Source organism: Dendrobates tinctorius, unplaced genomic scaffold (genome assembly GCF_039654945.1).
Source record: "Dendrobates tinctorius isolate UK_male_01 unplaced genomic scaffold, ASM3965494v1 ptg000098l, whole genome shotgun sequence".
NCBI lineage: Eukaryota > Metazoa > Chordata > Amphibia > Anura > Dendrobatidae > Dendrobates > Dendrobates tinctorius.
The window spans coordinates 18,046,792-18,073,775 of record NW_027361766.1 but is presented as its reverse complement, the minus strand read 5'-3'; the positions used below and the strand labels follow the sequence as shown (position 1 = coordinate 18,073,775).

Here is a 26,984-nt window from a genome sequence, read left to right as displayed (position 1 = left end):
AAAATTGGACATGCTGCAGATTTTTAAACGTCCAGCGGCTCGAAAAACGCAAGAAAAAAAATTCTGTGTGTAATTGAGATTTTAGAATTCACATTTACTTTGCCAGTAATGTAAAGCGCTGCAAAAACGCCACTCATAAGCATTCCCTTAAAGGGAATGTGTCTTCACGTTTTTGCCACCTAATTAGAGAGCAAAATAATGTAGAGACCGAGACCTTCATTGTAGCGAAGTGTGTCACTTACTGGGCTCCTTGCTGTAGGTTTGATGAAATAACTTTTATCAAAATGAGATTGTCGGGGCGTGGCCTGCTTGCTAATGGCACCGGTCACTTAGCTGCTGAGCTCCAGCCACTTCGACTCCTAATCGGCTCATTGCGGCTCGCCAGCGGCACCAATCTCTCTGCACACGGGGGGGGGGGGGGGGGTGCTGCGGAGGTATCCAGGATCGTAGCATGCCAAGGGGAAAATCCCAGAAGAAGCCGTCCCCGGCGAAAGTTACAGACTTCTTCCCCAGCACGGGGCGAGGGAAAATGGCGGCAGCATCCTCCTCCACAGCTTCCTCACGCTCATCCAGGAGGGGATCCACAGCAGGCCCAGACTTGGACACAGACGCTGCAGATATACCGCTTACCAAAGGTACAATGCAGAAATTGCTCAGTGCTCTCCGCTCATCACTGCAGCAGGATTGGAAAGATATGGTGGCTGAGCTGAGGGGAGATATCACTGCCATAGGCAGCCGTACAGCACATATTGAATCTAAAATGGGGGAGCTGACAAAGTCACACAATAGCCTCATTGATGCCAATGCAGCACTGGAGGAACAAGTGCAAAAGCTCCATACCAAGGTCTTGGATTTAGAGGACAGGTCCCGCCAAAATAATATAAGAATCAGAGGAATTCCAGAGGCCATACCAGACAAGGGGCTGCAGAGTTTTCTGGGCTCCTTGCTGCAGGAGCTGCTCCCAGACCTGACTGCAACTGATTTCCTGGTGGACAGAATACACAGAGTCCCTAAGCCTAAATCCCTCAGTGCTGATGTCCCTCGGGACACTTTAGCTCGCCTGCACTTTTACAAGACCAAAGAAGCCCTGCTGCAAGCCCTGAGAAAGAGACCCCCTCTGTCTGAGCAATTCCGGCACCTGTCCATTTTTCCAGATCTGTCTGCAGGAACCCTGGCAAAAAGGAGGGAATTTGCTCCTTATACCAAAGTTCTCAGGGATGAAGCTATATCCTATAGATGGGGTTTCCCTGTAAAGATCCTGCTTTTCCGAGCAGGAAATACCCACGCCTGCCATTCCCCACAGCAGTTGGCAAAGCTCCTATCCTCATGGAACTTGGCAAATCTCCCGGCCAGATCTCCAAGAGCTACAGGATCATCCCAACAGGATAAAGTGAATGAAGATTGGTCCGTCGTGTGAGTTATGTGATATGTTTGAGTCGCGGCTGAGACTTAGTTGCTACTTTTAAGGTCCGCTGGTTCTGTTCAACCAGGACCCTGAACCCCCATGGCGGTAAATTTCCACCATACCGCAGGCCCCTTTTTTGGGCTTTTTTCTTTGTGGACTGATGCTCCCTACATCAGTAATGTTAGTGATGTCAATATTGTTAGTGTTATCTCTTTCCTGCCTAACCTTCCTTTTCCCCCTGCAGCTCTAGGCAAGAGACTTTTTTTTTCATGTACAATGGTACTGAACTGTATGTCTATAAATGTTAGGGGTCTGAACTCGCCAGCCAAGAGATCCATGTTTTGGCGGGAAGTGGTTAAATCCAAATGTGATGTAATATGTGGTCAGGAGTCTCATCTCCTCCAAGGGGACTCGCACAGGTTAAATAATGCTAAATTTCCTTTCATACTGCTGGCTTGTGGAAAAAAAAAAAAAGGCTGGAGTATTCATTTGTGTAAAAAATACTGTTGCGTTCACACTACATTCACAACATTTAGACCTTGACGGTAGATACGCCATTATTAATTGCTCCATAAATGGATCTAAGTATACTATTGCAACCGTTTACGCCCCCCAACTCTGGTCAGATCAGCTTTTTGCGGAGGTTTCTTTCCAAGCTTTCATCCGTTAAAGAGGGTAAGCAAATAATCTGCAGGGATTTTAACATGGTAATGTCCAGCACTCTGGATTGCTCCAATACTGCTGTAAAGAGGAAAGAGATGAGCACAATAATTTCAGAAAGGCATCTCCATGATATATGGAGATACCAACATGCAAATGAGAGGGACTACACATTCTTCTCGCCTCGGTTCACCTCTTACAGCAGATTGGACTACTTTCTGGTTGATAGCTCACTTATTATGGATTGCTCAGATTCAAAAATTGGACTTATAGCTTGGTCGGACCACACCCCCATATACCTGACAGTTCAGGAGCAAAACCGCGCGCCTGTTTTTTACCCGGTGGCGCATGAATGACTCCCTCCTAGCCTGTAGACAAATCTGAGGAGTTGCAGGCCGACCTCGCAGAGTTTTTTAACTTTAATGATAACAAGAAGGTGACAGAGGAAACGCTTTGGTCTGCACACAAGGCCTATATTAGGGGGTCATTCATCAAAATTGCCACTAGGGAGAAAAGGAGGCGTCAGGCAACTTACAAAGCTCTACTGTCCCACATAGTACTTTTGGAAGCCCACAATAAATCTGCCCCAAACTTGTCGACATCTGACGAACTCAGGAAACTAAGAACACAGCTCCGCCAGGTGTTGATGGCAGACTATGAGAAAAACTTAAGATCCCTCAAACAGCGGTACTATGTGATGGGTGACAGGGCGGGTGCCTTACTAGCCAGGAGGGTTAAAAAACGAGAAATGCAAAATAAAATTGAATACCTCGTGACGGGTTCTAATGCCACAATACGCAACCCAACGGAAATAGCCAACGCATTCGCTGACTTTTACCAGTCTCTCTACAACCTTAAAAATGACCCCACTGCCCCAAAGCCTACCCAAACGGCAATTAATTCCTTCTTAAACAATATTAATCTTCCTTGGTTACAGGGCTGTGGAGTCGGTAAGCCAAACCTGCGACTCCGACTCCGACTCCTCAATTTCCTTTACACCGACTCCGACTCCACGACTCCGACTCCGACTCCCACACATATTGCTTATATTTAAGTGAAAAATTTATTGTAGTACAATGTGAACCTCAGACATTTAATCATTTTTATGATCCAATAATCAAGATATTTATATAGAACAGAATATATATTGGTGTACTACCCAGTTTTCATTCTTTTTGGTACAGATACGATATGGATAGACAGATATGGATAAATGGATAGATAGAGCAGATTTCTAATCTGCTTTTGCTATTGAAAACATTATCTATGAGCTCAAAAACCTTTCAGGTGATGCAGTTTTTTAAAAAGATGATCAGCTTTTGCAGCTGAAAAACGTATCCTCAAAAAACACAGGAAAAACGCTGTGTGTGAATGTAGCCTTAGATCAGGAATATAACAGCCATTTATAGGACATTTCATAACTTTCCCAAACTCCTATGAAAAAATATTCAGCACATCCTGCATTGAATTACTGTACCCAATTTATTATATATTTTAGGAGTCGGAGTCGGTCCATTTTATACCGACTCCAACTCCGACTCCACCAAAATGAGCACCGACTCCGACTCCACGACTCCGACTCCGACTCCACAGCCCTGCTTGGTTATCTGCAGTACAGCTGGAGCAACTAAATTCCCCTTTTTCTCTGGAAGAGGTTCGCCAGGCGGTGACCACAGCCAAAAGAAATTCAGCTCCAGGCCCAGACGGCCTCACTAACTCCTATTATAGGCAATTCACTGAAACCCTGTCTCCTTTCCTCCTGAGACTTTTCTCCTCTTGGCGAGCCACAGCAGATATTTCACCAAATAATCTAGAGGCCATTATAACTACCCTGCCAAAACCAGGAAAACCCCCTTTCTCGTTCGCCTTATTGGGGGACACAGAGACCATGGGTGTATGCTGCTGCCACTAGGAGGCTGACACTATGCACAAAAAAAGGTTAGCTCCTCCTCCGCAGTGTACACCCCACCGACCGGCAGGAAGTTCCTCAGTTTAGCTTAGTGTCAGTAGGAGGTGGACACGGGTCTTTTATTAGACCCCTATCTACCTTGTCGTGCGTCGTTCCTTTACAGGTTTCGGAGGGATACGGAGTGAACAGTCACATCCGTACTCCCACAAAGAGACTATGAGTACGGCGTGTACTGCCACCCCGTATCCTCATAGGTCTCCGCGGCAGGACCAGGAGCCTCGCACAGGTGCGTGCCAGCTATACGGACGGTCCTTGCCCCCCGCCTCCCACCATCTCGCCTACCAGAGCCTGACGGTTGGACGAGGCGTGGATTCCATAAAGACGACAGACAGCGTGGGATTCTCAGGTACCTTTATTGTGGCCCCCGGCCTGGGTGAGTATGCGGTCTAGCGGTCCCCCCGGCGTTTTCATCCTAAGGCGGTCGCCAGGGGACCACGGTAGGGCCTGCGCGCCCGCTTCTCCCCGCGGTCGCCGCATCCATGAAGGCCCCTTTTCTTTCGGGCCTTGTTCTGCGCCCCCCCCCCCCCCCCCGCTTCTTCTTCATCCCGGCAGGGGTATACAGGGGTCGGGCTGTGGGAAGCAGGGACGCGGCCCGGGGTTGCGGCCCGGTGTTGCGGCGCATCTTCCGCGCCAACCCCCTGCTGACAGGCGGCCGGCGCTATTAATTTAGGCCCCGGCTTCATCTCGGGCCTACCGCTGCGTCGCGGCCACGCCCCCTGCCCCTTTCTTCTAAGCGGGCTTCTCTCCCGCCCGTCCTAGGCCTTCCCAGCCCCCTTGCCTCACACCAGTCTGCTATTGGACAGCGGGCGGTGCTAAGGGGATCTCTGCGGCGAGCTCCGCCCTTCTTCTCCCTCTGGCAGCGCGCCCTTTCCCTGGTGGTCGCCATCTTCTCAGCCTGCCAGCCGGACCTCATTCCCTGCCGGATTTCGGTCGCTGGGCCTTTTTTCAGCCGGATTGGCCTGGCCTCATCCTGCAGCCAGATCAGAGAGCGTCGCCCTTGGGGACACCGGACCGTGAGTAGCTCTGCACCTGCAGACTGACACCCTTCTCTGCCTTCTGTCCCCCAACCGGCCGGCACTGCCTCTCTTTTCACTATGTCCAACGCTAAGTCTGATCGTACCCGCTCTGCGTCCAGCCCGACGCCGCTCAGGAGCCATCCATAGCCCCAGGGGCGAGTGAGCCCCCCATGCCGGGTTGGGCCTCCTCTTAATCACAGTCAGTGGCAGACCTCATCAAGGTGTCTCAGTCCCTAGTAGCCGTTCTGGACAAGTTGCCCTTGGGAGCTTCGACGGGACCCAGCACGTCTCAGGACGTCCCATCTGACCCAGCCAGCGGCAGTCGCAAGAGGCCCAGGCAGGACCTCCAGGCGGAGTCCTCCCCTCGTCCTACCTCACCCCATAGTCCCCAGCAGTCTCCCTCTCGGGCCTCCTCCCCCGAGTCAGGCGAAGCGCTTTCGGAATCGGAAGGGGTCTTAGAGCTGGATTCGGACCAGGATGCGAACATGAAGGTTACGGTGCAAAACCTCATTGCCGCGATTCACCATACCTTTGACATCGCTGACGCCCCTGCGAAATCCTCAGATCAGGAGGTTTCGTCCAGACGGGCGGAAACACCATCCAGGGTGTTTCCCTTCCATTCTGAGTTTGGAAAGATTTTTACAAAGGAGAGAGAAGATCCGACCAGACGCTTTCAAAGAGGAAAGCGTCTCGGCGTGCTGTACCCGTTTGCTAAAGAGCTCACGGACAACTGGGCCGCTTCTCCCTCGGTGGACCCTCCCGTGTCCAGACTTTCTAATAATACGGTCCTTCCGCTGTCAGGGGTGGCGTCGCTAAAAGATTCTAATGATAGGATCATAGAATCTCTAGCAAAATCTGCCTTCGAAGCGGCATCAGCAGCGGTATGTCCAGTCTTTTTCTTCTTGGGCAGCAAAGGCCATATCCACTTGGGCAGATGACCTTCGGCAGGGCATTCTGGATAAGGCACGACCACAGCATTTGGCCGATCTCGCCAATCAGATTTCCCATGCGGGGGATTATCTGCTTTCTGCCTCCTTGGATGCCGCATCTTGCGCAGTTCAGGCGTCAAGTAACATCGTGGCAATCCGACGTACAATTTGGCTCAAGGCCTGGCAGGCGGACTTGTCCTCTAAAAAGTCTCTGACCAATCTGCCTTTTCAGGGAGTGCGTCTCTTCGGATCACAATTGGATCAGATTATTAAGGACGCTACTGGAGGTACGAGTTCTCTTCTCCCCTCCAAGCCTCGCAGACCTCCTCCAAGGCGTCAGTTTCGTCCCTGTCGGACTTTCCGCCGCTTCAATACGGCGGAAAACCCTTCCAACCAGCAAAGGCCACAGGCACGTCAGGAAAGAAAGAAGGTTTCCTTCAGGCCCACTCCGTCCTGGCGGTCCCACTCTTCCCAGGGAAGACCGTCCAGATCTAGATCTGGACGGTCTACGTCCGCATGACTACCATCGGTCTCCCTTCCAATTGGGAGGTCGACTTCTCTTCTTCAGCGACGTCTGGCTCGCCTCAGTAGAGGACGCTTGGGTCAGAGAGGTTGTATCAACAGGATACAAAATAGAGTTCATTTCTCTTCCACGGGATCGTTTCTTACAATCCCGTCCGCCGAGGGATCCGGCCTTGGTCCCGGGGTTCGGTTTGGCCATCGCCTCTCTTCTCAGTTCCGGGGTGATTGTGCCCGTTCCCGAATCGGAACGCTTCACAGGGTTTTATTCAAACCTGTTTGTGGTGCCGAAAAAGGACGGGACAGTTCGACCCATCTTGGATCTCAAGTTACTCAACAAGAGAGTTCGCCTTCGCCACTTCCGGATGGAGTCAGTTCGCTCGGTAATTGCTTCCATGGAGGAGCAGGAATTCATGGGTTCCATAGACATCCAAGATGCCTATCTACATGTGCCCATATTTCCCGGACATCAGAAGTTCCTGCGGTTTGCGATTCTTCACGAACATTACCAGTTCGTCGCGCTTCCTTTCGGGCTCGCCACCGCTCCCAGAGTCTTCACGAAGATTATGGCGGCGTTGATGGCCTTCTTGAGGATCAGAGGTCTCGTTCTTTTTCCGTACCTCGACGATATCCTGATCAAGGCCCCCTCCTTTCAACAGGCCCGCCTAAGTGTGGCGATCGTTCTAGACACCCTGTCCAGTTTTGGGTGGATCGTCAACCGGGAAAAGTCCTGTCTGGTCCCTACTCAACGCCTTGTGTTTCTGGGCCTTCTGTTCGACACTCGTCGGTCAAGGGTATTTCTCCCACAAGACAAGATTCTTTCCCTGCAGCAGGGCGTGCGATCATTACAGATCACACGATTTCCATCCCTCAGGTCAGCCATGAGGGTCCTGGGGAAGATGGTGGCGGCGATAGAGGCAGTTCCCTTTGCCCAATTTCACGCCAGGCCACTCCAGCAGGCCATTTTGTCCAGGTGGAACAGGTCGGCTCTGTCTCTGGATCGTCCGGTTCGCCTTTCCTGCCGGATCAGGCGGTCTCTCAACTGGTGGTTGACATCTCCCCTCATTCTCTTGGGGCGGTCTTTTCCCGTTCACTGGCAGATTGTCACTACGGACGCCAGCCTCATCGGCTGGGGTGCAGTGTTCCGCAATCACACTGTTCAGGGTCGATGGTCGACTCAGGAATCAGCTCTGCAGATCAATGTCCTAGAGATACGGGCGATCCATCTAGCTCTCGTCCACTGGGAAAGGCGCCTCAAGGGCCTGCCTGTCAGGATTCAGACAGACAATGCCACAGCGGTGGCGTATATCAACCGCCAAGGGGGGACACGGAGTGTCTCAGCCCTGGCGGAAGTGTCCAGAATTCTTCAATGAGCAGAGACCTTTGTTCCAACGATTTCCGCGGTTCACATTCCCGGCGTGGACAACTGGGCCGCCGATTTCCTCAGCCGCGAGGGTCTCGCGGCAGGGTAATGGTCCCTACATCCGGAGGTGTTTCATCTGCTCTGCCGTCGGTGGGGAACCCCGGATGTAGACCTCATGGCAAGTCGCCTCAACAGGAAAGTACCACAATTCGTGTCCAGGTCTCGGGACCCTCTGGCAGTGGGCGCCGACGCTCTGGCCGTCCCTTGGTCACAGTTCGTGCTCCCCTTCCTGTTCCCTCCTCTGCCTCTTCTTCCCAAGTTGTTGAAGAAAATCAAAGCAGAGGGGATTCCAGTCATCCTCATCGCCCCGAATTGGCCCAGAAGGTCTTGATTCGCAGACATTGTCAACCTTCTCGCGGACGCCCCCTGGAAGCTTCCCGACGGGCAGATCTGCTGTCTCAAGGCCCGATTTGCCACCCCAATTCTCGGTCGCTCAATTTAACGGCGTGGCTGTTGAGACCGAGGTTTTGAGACGGGCAGGATTCTCTGATCGGGTAATTCATACCATGATCCGCGCCAGAAAGCCTTCTTCTTCGAAGATCTATTACCGTACTTGGAAAGCCTATTTCTCCTGGTGTGAGGCCAATGACATCGCGCCCTTGGTTTTTTCGCTCCCTTCTATTCTGGCGTTTCTTCAGGCAGGGCTGGATGCGGGGCTTGCTCTCAGTTCCTTGAAGGGTCAAGTTTCGGCACTGTCCATTTTATTTCAGAAAACGCTGGCCTCCCGGCCCCAGGTCAAAACCTTCCTCCAGGGTGTGGCTCACACGGTTCCTCCGTACCGAGCTCCCGTGGATCCTTGGGATCTTAATTTGGTTCTTCAGGTTCTGCAGGGTCCTCCTTTTGAACCTCTCGGGGACGTTTCCCTTTCCCTCCTTTCTTGGAAAGTGGCCTTTCTGGTGGCCATTACCTCCATCCGGCGCGTGTCGGAATTAGCGGTACTTTCTTGCCGCTCTCCTTTTTTGGTCCTTCATCAGGACAAGGTAGTTCTGCGGCCTCCGCCCTCTTTTCTTCCGAAGGTGGTATCTTCGTTTCACCTCAATGAGGACATTGTTCTGCCATCCTTCTGCCCGAGCCCAGCTCACCCTCGGGAGCGGTCTTTGGACAAGCTGGACCTAGTCAGGGCATTGAGAGTCTATCTAGCCCGGACGACTTCATTGCGGAAGTCAGACTCTCTGTTCATCACCCAGCCTCAAAGGCCACTATTGCGCGCTGGATCAGATCGGCAATTTTGGAGGCATACCGGGTCAAGCATCGAGTGGCCCCTCCAGGGATCAGAGCGCACTCTACCCGGGCGGTGGGTGCCTCCTGGGCGGTGCGCCACAGAGCTTCCGCGCTGCAGCTTTGCAATGCTGCAACGTGGTCATCGGTTCACACCTTTGTGAAATTCTACAGGGTCCACACCTACCCTTCGGCGGACGCCAGCCTATGTAGAAGGATTCTGCAGGCTGCGGTGGCGAGTCCACTGGCCTGATGGAAGTTTGTTTCCCACCCCAGGGACTGCTTTGGGACGTCCCATGGTCTCTGTGTCCCCCAATAAGGCGAACGAGAAAACAGGATTTTTTGGGTTGCTTACCGTAAAATCTGTTTCTCGGAGCCTTCATTGGGGGACACAGCACCCTCCCATGTTCTACAACTCCTGTTCTTATGTTTGTCGGTTTGTTACAGTTGAGTTGTTTGTTCTGCTTTCAATCTATTCTGTTACTTCTCCTACTGCTTTCTCACTAACTGAGGAACTTCCTGCCGGTCGGTGGGGTGTACACTGCGGAGGAGGAGCTAACCTTTTTTTGTGCATAGTGTCAGCCTCCTAGTGGCAGCAGCATACACCCATGGTCTCTGTGTCCCCCAATGAAGGCTCCGAGAAACAGATTTTACGGTAAGCAACCCAAAAAATCCTGTTATTTCACCAGGAAACTTCAGGCCAATATCCCTCCTAAACTGCGACTTAAAATTGTACGCCAAAATAATCTCAGCTAGAATACATAAAGTTCTTCCATCACTGATTTCCCCGGATCAAGTGGGGTTTGTGGCGGGGAGGCAGGCGAAAGATGGGACGAGACGTATGCTGGATCTGATTGCGGTGGCTGAGGGGAGGAAAATCCCCAGTGTATTCCTGTCCCTGGACGCAGAGAAGGCGTTCGACAGGGTGCACTGGGGATATCTGAAATCTGTTCTGGCCAAGTTTGGTTTCAAAGGCCCCATACTTAATGCCATAATGGCGCTGTACTCTAACCCTAACGCCAAAGTTCTGGCATCCGGATTTATATCTCGGAGTTTTGAATTAACCAATGGGACACGCAAGGGGTGTCCGCTCTCCCCTATCATCTATGCCCTTGCTATAGAGCCTCTGGCGCAGACTATCCGTGAATGCCCTCGGATCTCGGGGATTCGAGTGGGGAGTATAAATCATGTGGTCAGTCTATATGCAGATGATGTGATTTTATCTTGCACTAATGTAGAGGTGTCCCTACAACACGTAATGGAGATCCTGTCCTCCTTCGCTCAAGTCTCGTATTACAAGCTTAATATTACCAAGTCCTTAATTTTTCCGCTCTTCTTGCCAGCCTCTACCAGAGCCACTCTTTCTCATCTTTACCCTTTCAAATGGGAAGACGATGGAATCCCCTACCTGGGTATTATACTGGCCCCGCTACACTCCGTGATCCGGAAAAATCTGCTGACCCTGCACACCTCATTGGATAAAGAACTTACTCGCCTTTCTCTTCTCCCGCTCTCTTGGGTGGCGAGAATGCAGACTTTTAAAATGATCTGTCTCCCAAAAATTATCTACTTACTTCGGTGCCTGCCCCTAACAATTCCGCAACGGTATCTCACCAAAATTCATTCGCTAATGAGTAAATTTATATGGGCTGGGAAAAAACCTAGAATAGCCCTGAGATGTATTCATGCCCCGTTCAGTGGTGGAGGAATGGGTATTCCTAATATTCTAACATATCACAGAGCTGCTATCCTGGAACTGGCTCGAGATTGGTGGAAGAATGATTCAGACTTGAGATGGTTACAGATTGAGTACACCTGGGCACAGGCCCACTCCCCTAAACAATTCATAGACTCCCTGCTCCTAACCCCTTCGCCCCCCGGCGATCTTCTACCCACCACAGCAGCTCTAAAGAAAGCTTGGTCCTTATGGAGCAAGCCAGTGTCACAGGCTCTAGGTCCCAGCCTTCCCCTTAGATCGCTGGAAGCCTTCATTCCGAATTTGAATCTTGCCGCCTGGACACGTGGAGGTCCAATTACCCTAGCAGATCTCTATAGAGAAGGCGTCCTACTCCCGTACTCAGAAATGTGTGTTAAATTTAACCTCCCCCGACACAGTTTATTCCAGTTTTTTCAAATACGTCACTTCCTTCAGTCCGCTCCTCACCTACCGGTTCCCACAACAGCCGACCACGCTGCAATTAAAAAATTCTTTCAAAATGGCAAAATCAAAGGCCTTTCATACATCCATAACCTGCTAAACTCCCCGGAACCGGACAAACAATTGCCGTATATACTCAAATGGGAAAAAGATCTAGCCTCTCAGCTTCCGTCGCAAGAATGGTTCGCGGCCTCAGAATGGATCCACAAATTCTCTTCATGTCTCAATCACATAGAGCAATTAAAAAAGGTTGATCTGCGGTGGTACAACTCCCCTACTAAACTGGCTTCTTTTTCCCCACATATGTCACCTTTGTGCTGGAGGGGATGCAACCACAGGGGCACCTTGTGTCATATGTGGTGGTTTTGCCCCAAGTTATCTAACTTCTGGCAGGAGGTGTTCAATCTAATCCATGAGGTTACTAGTCTCCGTCTTTCCCCAAACCCAACCTTAGCGGTGCTACACATTGGCCTAGATGGGATTCCGGATCTTTTAAAAAATATCATTTCTCACATTCTCATAGCCGGCAGGTACTGTGTGGCATACAAGTGGAGGTCGGTGAGCCCCCCTACAAAAACAGAACTAATTGAGAGGACCAACCTACACTGGCTATACGAAACCAACTTGACCCCCAATCTAGAGAAGAGAACGGTGAGACTTAAACAATGGCATCCGTGGGCCACTTCCCTTTATGCAACGGCCCTCCCCCAGATACAGACACCTACACCATAAATAAATTGATTGTGCCTAAGAATGCCATGCATGTAGAGCTGCTTCCCCTTCCCCCTCCCCCCTCTCCCCGCTTCTATGTTCAAGTTGTTGTTGGAAGGGGTATTTAATGTCCCAGATTGATATTCTAATAATGGCTCGAGGTTATTCCACCTCTTGCTACTCATTGCTCCTGTTCTTGATGTTTTTGTATGAGAAGTTTGTATTTTTTCTGAAAACTCAATAAAAACCTTTATGATAAAAAAAAAAAAAAAAAAAAATGAGATTGTCACTAGAGGACTGGTAAATGTGTATGAGCCGACCCAGAACTGTACTTGAACCTGGACTAGAACCCCACAGTAATGAATGGTGGCCCAACCTTTACTGCTAAAAAATCACTCTCTCTCCCTTGACTTCCAAGCTGTAAAACGGACTTCAAAGAGAGACTAGCACCGTTTGCTCATCTCTACTAGTAAACCTTCTGCCGTTTAGTCATTCATATTCATGAGCTCTCTAAAACCCCTCCCCACCACTGATTGCCAGCTTTCTGCCTAAGAACAGTGCCAATCAGTGGTGTTGGTGGGGTTATACAGAGCTCAGCTGTCACCCAGTAACTAGGGCTTGTGGGCACTTACCTTCTACCTCGAACTAAGGGGCGCCCTATTTTACCCTTGTTTCCTGAATTACCCATAAGGTGGAGACTCCAGAGTCATGTACCTTGCTATATTCCTATTTTATTCCTTATCTGTTCCCTCCACCACCCAGAGAGGTGTGAGGCCGAAGTGTATAGGATTACACTAACCATACAGACAAGGGAAGACAGAGAGGGATGAAAGAAAACTACAATATTAAAAATACACTCGCAAAACAGAGTGGAAAACAGGGGCGGGATAGGTAGGAAAACCAAATAGGTGAGGATAATGATAAGCACTCAAACCAACTCCATGCAGCAGTCTCCAGAACAACTCTCTAAACGCCTATTTCAAACACAAGCTACTCCTCCAACACCAAACCAGTCAGAATGAGCTATTACTGGCAAGGTCAGAAGCAAGGAGGAGGGTGCTGGGAGTAACAATTCAGAACAGCTGATATCACCCAAGACCAATAATTCCAAGAGTCCAAGAAAGCCAGAACTGCTAATAGGATGGTGAAGCCGTTCTAACTACCACAGGTGTATGTGTCACCAGACGCTGCGATCGTGTGACCTCACTCTGTCGCGATTTCTCAGTGACCTCAGCATCCAGACAACAGCAAGATCTGCAGAAGATAAAATAATGATTTTATTAAAATTGCAGTAAATGATACATCACTGTAAATCAAACCTCTGCCCCTACATGATGCTGCTCTCAGATGAGGTAGCAAAAACCTGGTGACAAGATTTTCTCTGATGGAATGACTTGTCTGTGTGCAGAATCAATACAATAAATACCTTTAATCTGTAAATGGTTATACATTTCTAATGGATTATATTATAAAAAAAAAAGTTTTTTTTGTGAACAAAGAGCTTTAGTTATTAATTAGAAAATATATGACCCCTTTTAAAAATTGATTTTGTGAACAATTTCACAAAATTGTCAAAATCCCCTCACATGTATGTGCCAGTTTGTGATAGTAATTTACAATCAACATTTTAGTTTTCTTATAGGTTTTATTTTGAAGCTGCTTTTCAGACAATAACAAATAGGCTTTTTTTTATGGTATTTTATAGTATTTTCGATATGTAGACTTTGTCCACTTATCTATACTAATGCTTTTTAAAGTGTTCAGTGACACATAGTTAGGGAAACTATGCAAATTTGCGATATTGTCCAATAATCTTTAAAAATTCTCCCTATTTTTTTTTCTTACTTTTTCTTTCACTTCACTCACAAATATTTGTAATTTTAATGTCCAATTAATTTTCGTAGATGAAGCCAAGTTTGGAGTCCTACAAGAGAGAATCACCTCTACTATCAACATCTCTCCCCAATGAAGGAATCAGTTCCATGCAGACAAAACCAGACCCAGAAAATGAGAAACAACAGGCCATCAATAAAGGTGATAAAACTTCTATTAAGGGCAGAGACACACTGCCATATTTCTTGTGCGAGTATCGCATCGTAAAACTCGCACTGGCTGTCGGCTCTCCTGACTTGAGCTTGACAAATACATAGTAATCCATCACGCTGTGATGCCCCGGTCAGGAGAGGTGCTGGCCAGTCCGAGCAGTGCGATGCGATTATCGCACGAGAAATACGGCAGTGTGACTCCAGCCTAACAATGAGTTATCAATGCACAGCCATTTGGTAGGATTCTCTTATTTATTATCTCTGTTTATTTAGTTGGAATTGTCCCTCCACGAACTAAGTCCCCCAATGAAGAAGGATCAATGCCAAAACCGACAGTGGTGAGACGAGGGGGGAGCCATGCGCCAAATGGACAAATATCACGGGTAAGACCAAAATGAATTGACTTCTTTATATTTATGTGTTTACACTATTGCTCTACCACTGGATGTGAATATTTTTATCTAAGCACTGGATAAAGGATTACTCTGTTTATCACCCACCTATACACAACCGCTTCTCTTAACCAAACGTTCATGTATTTTCAACCGGCAAAAAGAAGGCCACTGCCATTCACCTCTGCCAGTGGCTTATCTCTCTTGAAAACAAGAGGCTCAACTTTAACTGCCAGATCTTTCTCTCTCTCAAAGTCAATTTGTCAGGGGAGAGATTAAGGGTATGTGCACACGTTGCGGATTTGCCTGCGGATTTGTCCCTGAGTTTTCCAAGGGATGTACAGTACCATGTTATCCTATGGAAAGCAAAAAATGCTGTGCACATGCTGCGGAAAATTCCACGCGGAAACGCAGCGGTTTATTTTCCGCAGCATGTCAATTATTTGTGCGGATTCCGCAGCGTTATTACACCCATTCCATTAAAACACAGGCTAAATCCGCAGGTAAAATGCAGGCATTTTGACCTGCGGATTCTGCAGATTCCACACACAAATCCGTAACTTGTGCACATACCCTAAATCATTTGTTACATTGACTGTCCTGTAAAATTTTACAGGTTTGGCCAACTTTCATCTAGTCTGTATGGGGGCCTTAAAGAGGCCCTGTCCCCAGGTCAAAAATGTGAAGATTTTGCTCCTGTGTTATTCCCGCTGCTTAACTGAATAATTATTACTTCCTTTTTTTTTTTTTTTTTTTTTTAAAATCCGACATACGGTTGCAGAGATATGGGCTTTTTTATTCAGGGCTAGTTTTTATGGTTTTTGCCAAAGGGGTCTGGCTCTCACAATTCTCATGGGTGTGTCTTTAGGCTGCATTGCATTATTGCCCTGTGAGGAACGCTCCTTTGGTAAAGACCATAAGAAGTGGTGCAAAATAAAAAGGCCCATATTTATGGAACTGTATGGCAGATTTAAAAAAAAAAAAAAGACAACTAAAGGAAGCAGCGGGAATAAAATATGAAACCAAAATATGAGCTAAAAATTGCAACTTTTGAACTGGCAACAGGTCTTCTTTAAGTTGTTCTGAGTAAAATATACGGTACTTTTATTGCTAAAATTTTTACTTGGTTGATAGGAACGACCAAAGAGTGCCCTGTTTCCCAGTGAGATTAAGTCTAAAATGAGTGTAGAGGAACAGATCGATCGCATGAAACGCCATCAGAGTGGCTCGATGAAAGAAAAGAGGCGAAGTCTTCAGCTCCCATCTGGACAGCAGACAGACCCCAGTACTCCAAAACCAGCGAGCGCATACCGAGTGGTGAGTCAAGCCTAACTTACCTAGTACTACTAACGTAAAGCAAATTCATTTTACACCTCTATGGGGTGCTTATGTACATCGATCACAACATATCACTCCTTGATGCCAGGTGCGGAGACATCGTAGCATTCATGAGGTGGACATCTCAGATCTTGAAGCTGCTATCCGATCCCAAGAGCCCCAAAGATCATATGAATCCCCTCGAGAAGAAATCGCCCGTCTCCGCAAAATGGAGGTGGACCCTCCGGGCTTTGATGTCGATATCAACAGAGAGGTAACTACCTAAAATACAAACATTAAATTAATTCCCGTTTCTTTAACTCACCTATATATTTCCTACCCCTCTTTTCTTTTGTCCGTTTTCCTGCCTCAGTCACTATGTTCCAATCACTTACGTTCTTCTTATTGTCTCACAACTTATATCTCTTTTTCCGGTTAACCTCTACCTGTTTTACCAATATAACTGTTCCCCTCTGTGTTTCAGATCAACACACCAGACAAGGTGCCACTCCCTGAAATTTTATACCCGATTTTCACACTTTACCATGCACACACGTGTACCATAAACAGTCCCATACTTGTGTTTCACATATGTTGAATATAAGTCACTATGGTCTCAGTGCATGCCATTGCAAACATGCCACATCTCTGACACATTGTGCATCATGTGGAGGCAGCATCATTTGCACTGTATGTATCACATTATGTATGTCCGTCTCTATGTCTCAGCTCTCCACCCCAGACAAGGTGCTCATTCCAGAGCGTTACATTGATATGGAACCCGTGAGTCCTCTTAGCCCAGAGGAGCTGCAAGAGAAGCAGAGGAAGGTGGAAAGGATAAAAACACTTATCGCCAAATCAAGGTTGGACACATTTAGTCAAATCTACCTTTTATATTTACGATTTTAAGCTATGGACATTAGAGATATATTTTTTTTCTGAAATGCTCTTATTTTTGCCTAAAAAATCATTTTGGTAGGATTTTTAATTATTTTTTTTTACTGAACCACTTTCACCTTTTCCAGTTTGCAAGAGTAAAACCACATAAGACTGAAAAAAGCAATCTTCCATAGAAAGAAAATCCAACCTGGAGCACTTCCCCATCATGTGCATTAAAGGCGTTTTTCTTGGCATATGTATTGATGACCGATCCATAGGTCCAAATTTTGAACTGAGCTTCTCGATTATTATGCAGTTCATACAGTAGTCAGTGCCAGTTTTGACAAAGTGGGGCCCTGGGCAAAAGTTTAATGTGAGGCCCTAAATACTAACATATTGCACCATCACACACGCAAACATTTAGGTTGCATTTAGATGCGCTGAGTTCAGACTGGTAAATGAGAGTGACAATACTGAAATTGTTTGACGCTTGTTTCCCCGCCTCTTTACACCGGCTGAGGAAGAATGACGGGCACACAATGATCATTCTTCTTTTAAAATTATTTTAAAAAATAATGGAAAAAAAAATGGCGTGGGGTCCCCCCCATTTTTGACAACCAGCCTTGCTAAAGCAGACAGCTGGGGGCTGGTATTCTCCAGCTGGTAAGGGGCCATGGATATTGACCGCCCCCCGACTAAAAATGGCAGCCGCAGCTGCCCCAGAAAAGGCACATTGATTAGATGCGCCGGTTCTGGCGCTTTGCCTGACTATTCCCACTGTAGCAGTAGCAAGTTGGTTTCATATTTGTGGGGTTGATGTCACATTTGTATTGTCCGGTGACATAAAGCCCACTACTTATTAAAGGAGCGGCGTCTATAAGACACCAGTTCATTACTGATCCTATAGTTGTATTGTAAATAAACACAGCAAGTATAAAGTCTTTTATTTCAAATCAAAACAAAACACACTTTTCCATTTTTATTTAAAAATAACAAACACAGTTATACTCACCTAACGCCCATTCAATTGAAGTCAACAAAAATAATAAAAAAAATCTCTCACCTGTCCGACGTTCTGTCCCACTCCGTAATCCATGTCTGGGGATAAATAGTTATCAGCTTGGACGGAGCTGATCACCGGCAGAGTAGGGGAGAATGATGAGAGTGGTCTTAGGCACCTGGGTTCAGGGAACACCTGATGTCACCCTGATGACACACAGATGTTCTCCGTGTGCATGTGTGCGGGATGTTTTGTGGCCTGTGCTGCTGTTAAAAAAAGGGACATGTCAGCATATTTTGCCCATGGACACACGGTCCCTGGAAACACACTGACGTGCACAGACCCATTCACTTGAATGGGTCTAAGTGTGTGTTTCTCCGGTACGTGTGAAAACTGTCACCACACATACCGGAGACCCTGACATGTGAAAGAGGCCTAAAGCATGTTAAAAGCCGATAAACCTGTTTTCTTGCTTAAAATAAATATAAGAAAATGACAATGCATTGAAGAAGTTTTCTTCCTACATTTACTTTTATGAAAGTAATGTAATGGTAAAAGATGAGGAATGCTTTATCTAAAATCCAATCAAGTTTCATTGTCCCATAAACAGAACCCTTGTGAGCCGTCTATATGCGCATGCAGGTCATAGAAAGTTGAATAAAATGATTTCATGATATTTGCAAAACAATGTTTTATTTGCGAGAAATTCATATTTTTAAAATTATGTAAATTAACTTTTAAGAGCTATGGGCTTGGCTTAGATCTCACTGAGAATCTGTCTCCAGAGCTTATTTTAAATGAATGGGGATGTTACTAGTGTGAGACATGTAATGACTGACAGTTTGCTCTCCTGATCTATATACATATCTCACATTGTTAACTCCCTTTTCATTGAAAATAAGTCCTGGAGGCAGATTATATTGCCCTTAAATTATTCTGAATATGGTATTGGAAAAAACTAAAGACTGACCTGAGTGCTTCATTTTACTTATGCATGTCTTAAAATGTTGTCTTCTCTGTCCATTCCTAAGTTTGCAGAATGTTATTCCTTTAAGTGACTCTGAGATGGAGTTGCCTCCAGATCCTGAATCTCAGCTTCAGGAGCAGGAGAAGCGCATTGAGCTGTCCTGCGCTCTGGCAGCGGAAGCCTCTCGTCGGGGCCGTCTCCTGTCTGGTAAGCAATTCCGCACTTTTCCACAAGAGCAGTAATTCATCAGATCACAGGTATTACAATCATGCTGTAAGGACATGGCTAAACTAATGCTTTTAGGGCAGCACAAACTGTGAAGAGCATCATGACATATAAAGTCTTCTTTAGAGCTGGCATAAAAGTCGCTCTTTAGATGAATAATACATTGATAAATCATAGACATAAATCACAGTTATGCTGAAGTGTGAATATTTATTATAGATGGCTTCAGATGTAAGCAATGCTGCATGTGAATTTATTAAACCAGCCTCTGTATTAAGTCTCAAGCTTTGTATAGCGGTCCAATGTAATAAGACTTTTATATGGACTGAGAAGGTGAGATGGTGACACAGTCCAGTGGCTTTCATTTCTTTATCACGAGCCTGGCCTGTAGATGTTCCTGAATAACCTTCTTCTCCAAAATAGCTTTCCCTTTGTTATAGACATGTTCTCATTATCTCTCAAGAACTTGGGTGAGGAGGAGACCTTCTGGTATCAGCTGCAGCAACTTTGGCTGTAATTTTTTTTTCTATAGAATGGCACAAACCCTTGAGTGAAACTCGAAACATTGCTGAAATAGTTCCATGATTTGCAGAAAAATTTTTTTTGCAGATGGGTTTCATTAAAAATGTTGCACCGGTCGGCTTTTACCGGCTCATTGTTTCACTACACATTTAACTTTAGTGTGGTCTGCGGTCGTAAATCGTCTGAGAGGAGCACAGAAAGAGACCGACAGAAGGATGGGAGAGTTGGTAACTCTTATCTGAATGATCTCACTGCCAGATTCTCAGTGAACTCATTCTGCAGCCTGTGATATACACTATGCAACACAGGCTCTGGAAGGCATATGGTGCAAAATATTTAATTAAACCCAATGGAAAAAATATTTTTTAGCCTCACGTAAGTAGAGAAATAAATTGACCCCACCCCCTTAAGGTAGCATCAGAGTACAAAAGTATTTGGTCTCTGTTCCAATGATTCATACTTCAGATTTGTAGAGTGACTGCCGGAGACCTTAGTCACTACAATCGTAGATGTGTCTGGAATCTTCTAATTTTCTATGAAAGAAGTGATGACTAATAATAATAATATTACTCATTACCATTTGATAACAGTAAAGCAGCTGATTCTTCCCATACAAATAACACTCGGTAGTTGCCATATAATATTCTCGTCTAATCAAGTATCTTGTTGGATCACATTTTGCTTCTCTGTGTTATTTATCTAACCATTTCCTATAGCCTGACATGTAGAGAAAATTTCAGTTTTAATTGTAGGAAATAGATGCTTGGGAAGTGTCACTTGGTTACTTCCCAGCAATAAGACGTACCTTGTTATCGTCACTGTCTGTAGTTCTGGCATCTTATTCTGGTAGGTTTTCTGTGGATAGAGCATAAGATGTCAATTCCCGTTTCTCCTTTTTCCTAGCCTACAGACAAATACATGCATTAACCCCTCCATGCTCGCTGCATCACCTCATTCTCATTTTCTGTTTCCAGCTATGTGTGCCACCCCGAGCCCCCCTACGTCTCCCACGTCCCCAGCTCCTCAGACCCTCCCCTCCTCTCCTGAGCGCTCGGCTCTAGGGAGCGGCAGCACCAGCAGTGACAGCGCGGGGGAATACGGGCCGAACATCATGTGTGTCTGAGCCACAGTGTAAGAAGCTACTTCCCCTTCATATATGTCTGTGACAGCTATTAAACAACAAACATGGCTGAAGGTGTTTTGAAAAGAGAATATAAAGCACGGTTTATAGTTTAGGAGATCAGCAAATAGGTTGGCAGTGTATGCAGGACTGGTTTCACTGTTTTATGGTAGATAATTGCAATTGTGCACATTTTACTATTTGAAATCCATTAAGGTTAGTACAAGACATTAAGGACCAAATTCTCCATTACCAAAAGTGAAATGGACAGTGGTTCTGGCAAATGGTCATGTATCAGTGATGGCCTTGTATTCTACTGTACATAGATCAGATGTATCATGAGTGCAGTAAAGAGTAGTGATGAGCGAGTATACTCATTGCTTGGGATTTCCCGAGCATGCTCGGGTGTCCTCCGAATATTTTGGCATGCTGAGTATTTTGGCGTGCTCGGAGATTGTTTTCCTTGTCTTATCTGCATGATTTGCGACTCCTAGACAGCTTGAATACATGTGTGGAATGCCTGTTTGTTAGGGAATTCCCTCATGTATTCAGCCTGTCAGCAAGTCACAAATCATGCAGATAAGACAACAAAAACTAAATCTCCGAGCACGCCAAAATACTCGGAGGACACCCGAGCATGCTCGGGGAAAACCCAAGCAACGAGTATACTCGCTCATCACTAGTAAAGAGCTGTTACGTAAGTACTGATATGAGGAATTATAATCTGCAGGGAAGTATATAGCATGTTAGCACTATTGTAAGAGACTGACAAACCAGAGTGCTGTAGGATTCTCAAGGGGGCTGCCATCTCATACAAAATATGGACCCAAAGATTCAGCAGAAGACAACTACCTTTTTAGGTAGCTTTGGAGCCAATAACTTGCCATTGAGATCTATAATTAATGAGTTAGAGGAGTTTTAATATTTCAGGACAATCTATAGAGTAGGTCATCAGTATAAGATCATGGGGTCCGACTAGTGGAACTACCTTGATTAGGTAATTGAGGGGGCAGCAGTGCACCAGAAGCTGCACAGCTCTTTGCAATGTATGGAGCTGTATCACTTAAGGTGCAGCTTCTTCAAAAAGCTGATGGATGAAGATGAAAAAAGGGAGTCAGACCCCCACCTATTTTATATACATGACTAGATTCTCACTGCCTTGGTCCAGGGTCCTTATTGTAATTTACTTCTGTGCCCGGCATCCTCAGCCAGGCAGCCTGTGCACCTCTTGCTCTCACTAGGCCCTGCTCCATCATGAAGTTGGGAATAGGCTCCACTCGAGGTCATGGCATTCTCATTCCGGCATCCTGGGTGCCTCTTACGCATGCTAGTTCTTGCAACATCATACAGCAAGTCATGACATTTAGGGACATAGCAAGTGCTCATACGATATTAAGTACATACATCATCAGGTTCCCAGATGCCGGGTGCAGAAGTGAAGACTGCCCTGGTACAGCTGACATGGAGATCTAAAATAGAAGCTGGACCAGGGCAGCTGAAAGCTTTGTGCTCAACTCTATACATGACTGATCCTAGGGATGGGCCATCATTATTGCAGTTGTGTAAAACGCCTTTACATCTTAACTGGTTGATCTGTCCTGTATGTGCTACCAATTGAAGAAATTAAGGCAGACCTCTGATTGCTGTGAACTACACAACAATTTAGAGCATCATACTAATAGAGACCCACTGGGTTTAATTTTTAGAAATCATATGTTTGTCGCTATCCACATAATAAACTAAACCACAGTACAATATTAATACACTGTATGAATATGTCATGAAGAAATGATTATTTCCCAGTGCCGCAATAGATTTCTTCTGTAATTTCTTATCCCCATTGTAAGATGACCGTTCCATTTTTCTCTCCTTCCTTTCCTTCTCTCCTCACCATTTTCTCTCTTCTTTTCTCCTATCTCACAAATTCAGTAACTCTTTTTCTTCATGGTTTTCATACAGCTCAGGCAGCCACAGCTGCAAGGTTACACAGAGCCTAGATGTAATATAGGCATACCTTCCACCACTCCCACCTGATGCCAGAAGACTTCACCAGTTCTCAACGCTCAATGGAACCACAGCGGCAGTGAAGAGAAGACCACGGAATGGGAGATGCATTGCAGCATTAATGCAAAAGCAGTTTTTACCAATTTGGTAAATGAATAATATAACTATTGCAGAACATTCTGATATATTTAAGGACATATCTAAGAATCTGCAAGAGAATCACCAGAATCTGCTAGAAGAATTTAGCACTGTCATGGTGGTCACCATACCTCCATAGGAAGTCACTTATGAAGGACTATAGCACCAAAATCATCCATGAAATGACTGATTTATATCAATTGACTTAATATTTTATCTAATGATCATTTTTGGCAATGAACGCCTGCAGCATCCCTCCAAGCTTAATCTGCATTTTCTTTTTAAAGCAATAACCACGTCTAAATAGCATTCCCTTAGCCTTTCAGCTATATTCTATGTATATATATCGTGCCAGGGTAATGCCTACCTGCCACAGTCCTTTTGCAAAATGTACAAAGCATATCATTCTCTATATATAGCTATATAAATATATATATATATATATATTTTACTTTATGATAAAGAATATTTATTGTATGTATATAATTATGGGACATATTGCTCGTATAGGTTAGGAACGCTACAGACTAATGGACCCTATGTTATTTCAGAAGTCAAGTCACCAGGCACTGAGTGGACCAGACTCCGATACCACTGCATCCCAATTCATTGCCTGATGAAGTCTGTGGACCATATATATATATATTTTTTTTTTTAATTTTTAGCTAATGTCTAATAAATTTAGCTTTATGGAATTGAAATTAGAAAATGAACTGTAAAACGTGAACAGAACCCGAATCTTTGTCTAGAAAAAAAATCAACTTTATATGCTTTTTCAAAGTATCCTTCTGATCTTTTCATATAAACCTTGCATTTGTACAGTGTCAACTAGAGACTGTTGATCTAATGGGATCTGGGTAGATGGTTCCTATGATGGTGCTCCGCTGCGGGGCCGGACGCTTGTCGATTCATATAGTACAGCACTCTTTTTGTATGTTCACCCATCACTGGAAGATTATCGGTGTGTGTATTCCTACTAAGCCCCGTAACTCGGGGCCCTTTCCAATGTGAACCTCATAAATAAATACATTGATACCTTGTTTCCAATATGTAACTGATACCAAGCGGTCATCCGGTCAACCCCCCTGATTGTATTGTGTATACTTACGGGTGATGGAAACAAAATGTTCCGAGCAGAGAAGTGGAAGAGGGAACTTGAATGTGTGGTAGAGTTTTGTAAATACAGACGGCCTTGTATATGCAGGTTTCAGCCTCGTGTTTTTGTCATAAACGTCTTGTAAATATACCCGAAGGTGAATTGTGGCCTAAAAGGGAAATATTGTTAACAGGATTTTTAATTGAAAATTTCAGCTGTGGCCTTCAGAAATGATAGTCTTATGTGCATGAGAAAATGTGTGTGAGGCTGCTTATGACATGTACGAAAGAAAGATTCCAGTCTTCACCTACTTCTATATTGGGACTCCCCGGTAGGACACGTGTGTTTGTCACAGTTTTTTAATAGAAATCTATTAATCTCATTTTCTCTTTTTTATCAGTGATTACCCTGCAGCAAAACTGCACATGCTTTTATGTTCACTTTCTGGTCAAATAGTTTTTACAGATGAAATATGTTAAAAAATGTGTTTTAACTTGTACAAAATGTGCAGGTAACCACAATAACAAACCCTGACCGTATTCAGTAAAACATGGCGGTTTTAATTTAATGCTGGTATCACAAAACCCAAATTTCACAGTTTGTATTTACCAAAATTTCTGGATTGGCCAGGGGTCTTTTGACCTAAACGCAACATCATTATATAGGCTTATGAGGCTGTTAAAGGGAATCTGGCACCAGGTTTGTGCTATGTAATCTAACAGCACCATAACATAAGGGAAGAGACCCCAATACCAGGGACGTGTCACATACTGGGCTGTGTTAGGCTAATTTCACATTACCGTTTTTTTGTGCAGCGCATCGTGCGCAATAGAAACGCATGCAAAAAACGCATCATTCGTTTTTGCACGTGTTTGCGTTTTTATGCACATTCATTCTCTAGGGGTTAAATCCAGCGTCTACACATTTTTACACCAAAAACACATGCGCATAAAAACGTAGACGAACGCATGTCCATGCGCACGCCTGCGTTCCCATAGACTGTAATACATTATTTTGTCGCATTCCGTGCACAAGCGTTTTTTTTACGCCTTTCTGCGGACCCAAAAATGCAACAGGTTGCATCTGGCACTCCTAGGTACACACCTTGAAAAAACACATGCGCATGAAAACGCATACGAACGCGTGCAGACGCAAGACCAAGTGCCCCCCATGTTAAACATAGGGACGCATGGACGCGCACGATGCGCTGCGCAAAAAAATGCTAATGTGAAACCAGCCTTATGCTGTTTGAATACTTATATTAATAATGTTTTATCACCAGAAGATTATCACTACAGGACAACTGGCCTCGTGCCTTCTGGTCCAGCCATACCCCCAGCACTGATTAGCGGCTTTCTGGCAATATACAGTGTTCACAGATAGCTGCCAATCAGAGTTCTGGCGGGGTTAAAACACTCTAAACTCTGCTAAAACTACAACATGGAAAACTCTAAGTGCTGGAATTAGTGTCTCTGTCCCTACCTCATTCTGCTGTTAGATTACATAGCAAAAACCTGCTGACATAAGTTTGGGTTAGAATACCCATGTCTTATCACAGACCGTAACAGTCACACTTGTGAAACCAGCACTGGACAGGGCATAGCGGGTAGATAATTGCCTGCGCCTTCCTACTGATGTGTAGGGCGTGTGCCACAAGCTGCGACAATGTAGAAGATACACTATAACAGTGAATACAGATTTTACAATGCACACTTAGATAACATATGCAAGCATTACATTGTAAATTATTATTTTTTTAATTTTTTTTTTTTTAGCGTTTGACTGGAATCTTCCTTTATATAAAATAGCCACATACTGGTGTGGTAACAATATACAAAACCTCAGATGTCTACCCTTAAACTGGTCAAATGTGTTAATACAAAATAAAAAGAATTGGTGGTAGAATATAACATTGCAGAGAGAGCCACTTTGTGTGATGGAAGGCAGAAGAAAGTGGCCCAAATATTAGGCACTATAAGAACTAATGAGCTCACTAAAAGCCATGGCATTCAGTGTATATTGGAATTTTAGGGCTCTTTACATTTCCACAATATGGCTGCCTCCTGCTTACATGGTGGTGTTCAGGATTAGGAAAAATGTCAGCTTTCATCTGAAAACAGTGCCACACCGGACCACAGGTTGTGTGTGGTATTGCATCACATCCCAATTCAGTGGAGCTGAGCTTCAATATCACACATAGCTCATGGTCAGATGTATGCTGTTTCTAGCAGAAAGCAATCATGACTTTACAATTCTGGACAACCCTTTTAATCACACTACTAACAAAACGTCTCCCTTTTGTAAATTACTGTGCCTCGTGGTCATCCATAGTAGTATGTCATGCAATAATGGATGCAAGTAGATAGTGGTATACACAAGAAAAAGGGAACTCGGTATGTGTCAATTGTGTATTTGGAGGGTTTGTGTAGAATAAAGACAACAAAGCCATTTATGCACATGAATATACTATGTAATATCTTGACCCGCTGACCCTGTAGTGTGGAGAATCATGTATTCTTGTGACTTTGGTGGTAATGATAACTACGGGAGCAGATTGGGTGACTCAGTATTCATGGATTTTATTTTTGCACTCTATTTTCCATGTCATAATCTGCTTTTAGGTTTGTCTATGTTACTGACTTTACTAGTACTAGAAAATAAAACAAAAAATCTGCAATGTATTTTGTGTATGGTATTTGTTGGTACAAAACTGGTAGCACTGTTCTGCACCTTTATCCAGCATTTGCCTCTGAAATAATAATAAAATGAAAATACCAGCAAAATCATTGAGTCTGTGTTTTGTATGAAGTGTTTTAAAGATGACCTTCACCAAGTTTTTCATGTTGAACTGGACACGCGATGTAATCGCTTTTAGGCTGTGTTCACACATAGCTTTTTTTTTTTGCGTTTTCGCGGCGACTTTAGATGCGCGATTTTGCCGCAAAAACGGGGGAAAAAAAAGCATCCCATGCATTCCTATGTGATTCCGCACATGCTGTGCTAATGCTGCGGATTTTTCCGTGGCGGAATTGCATCGTGGAAAAATACGCAGCATGCTCATTCTTTGTGCGGAATCGCGGGAAAATCCGCACACATAGGAATGCATTGTTCTGCTTACTTTCCGCATGTGGCTGTGCCCACCATGCAAAAAGTAAGCAGAACATTTGCAGATGGTACCCACGGAGTAGAGGACAGGAGATTCTCCAGGCTCTGGGTACCATATCCCTGTAAAAAATAGAATTAAAATAAAAAAATCATCATATTCTCACCT

General features: G+C 45.2%; 1 protein-coding gene across 15 annotated transcripts in view; it reads left to right on the top strand.

Moving 5' to 3' along the window:
- PLEKHA6 (pleckstrin homology domain containing A6) overlaps positions 1-26,496 on the top strand; it is a 280,897-nt gene extending 254,401 nt beyond the window's left edge. For 11 of the 15 annotated variants that reach the window (XM_073587153.1, XM_073587152.1, XM_073587156.1 and 8 more), the window contains 9 exons: positions 13,913-14,042; positions 14,327-14,436; positions 15,580-15,762; positions 15,872-16,036; positions 16,247-16,264; positions 16,492-16,625; positions 18,673-18,815; positions 20,330-20,486; positions 22,435-26,496. In XM_073587153.1, coding sequence (XP_073443254.1) covers positions 13,913-14,042; positions 14,327-14,436; positions 15,580-15,762; positions 15,872-16,036; positions 16,247-16,264; positions 16,492-16,625; positions 18,673-18,815; positions 20,330-20,478 — 1,032 coding nt within the window. In that variant the 3' untranslated portion in view covers positions 20,479-20,486; positions 22,435-26,496. The remainder of the gene's footprint in view (positions 1-13,912; positions 14,043-14,326; positions 14,437-15,579; positions 15,763-15,871; positions 16,037-16,246; positions 16,265-16,491; positions 16,626-18,672; positions 18,816-20,329; positions 20,487-22,434) is intronic. The other 4 variants (XM_073587154.1, XM_073587162.1, XM_073587165.1 and 1 more) reach the window with 2 other exon arrangements.
- The last annotated feature ends 488 nt before the right edge of the window (positions 26,497-26,984 follow it).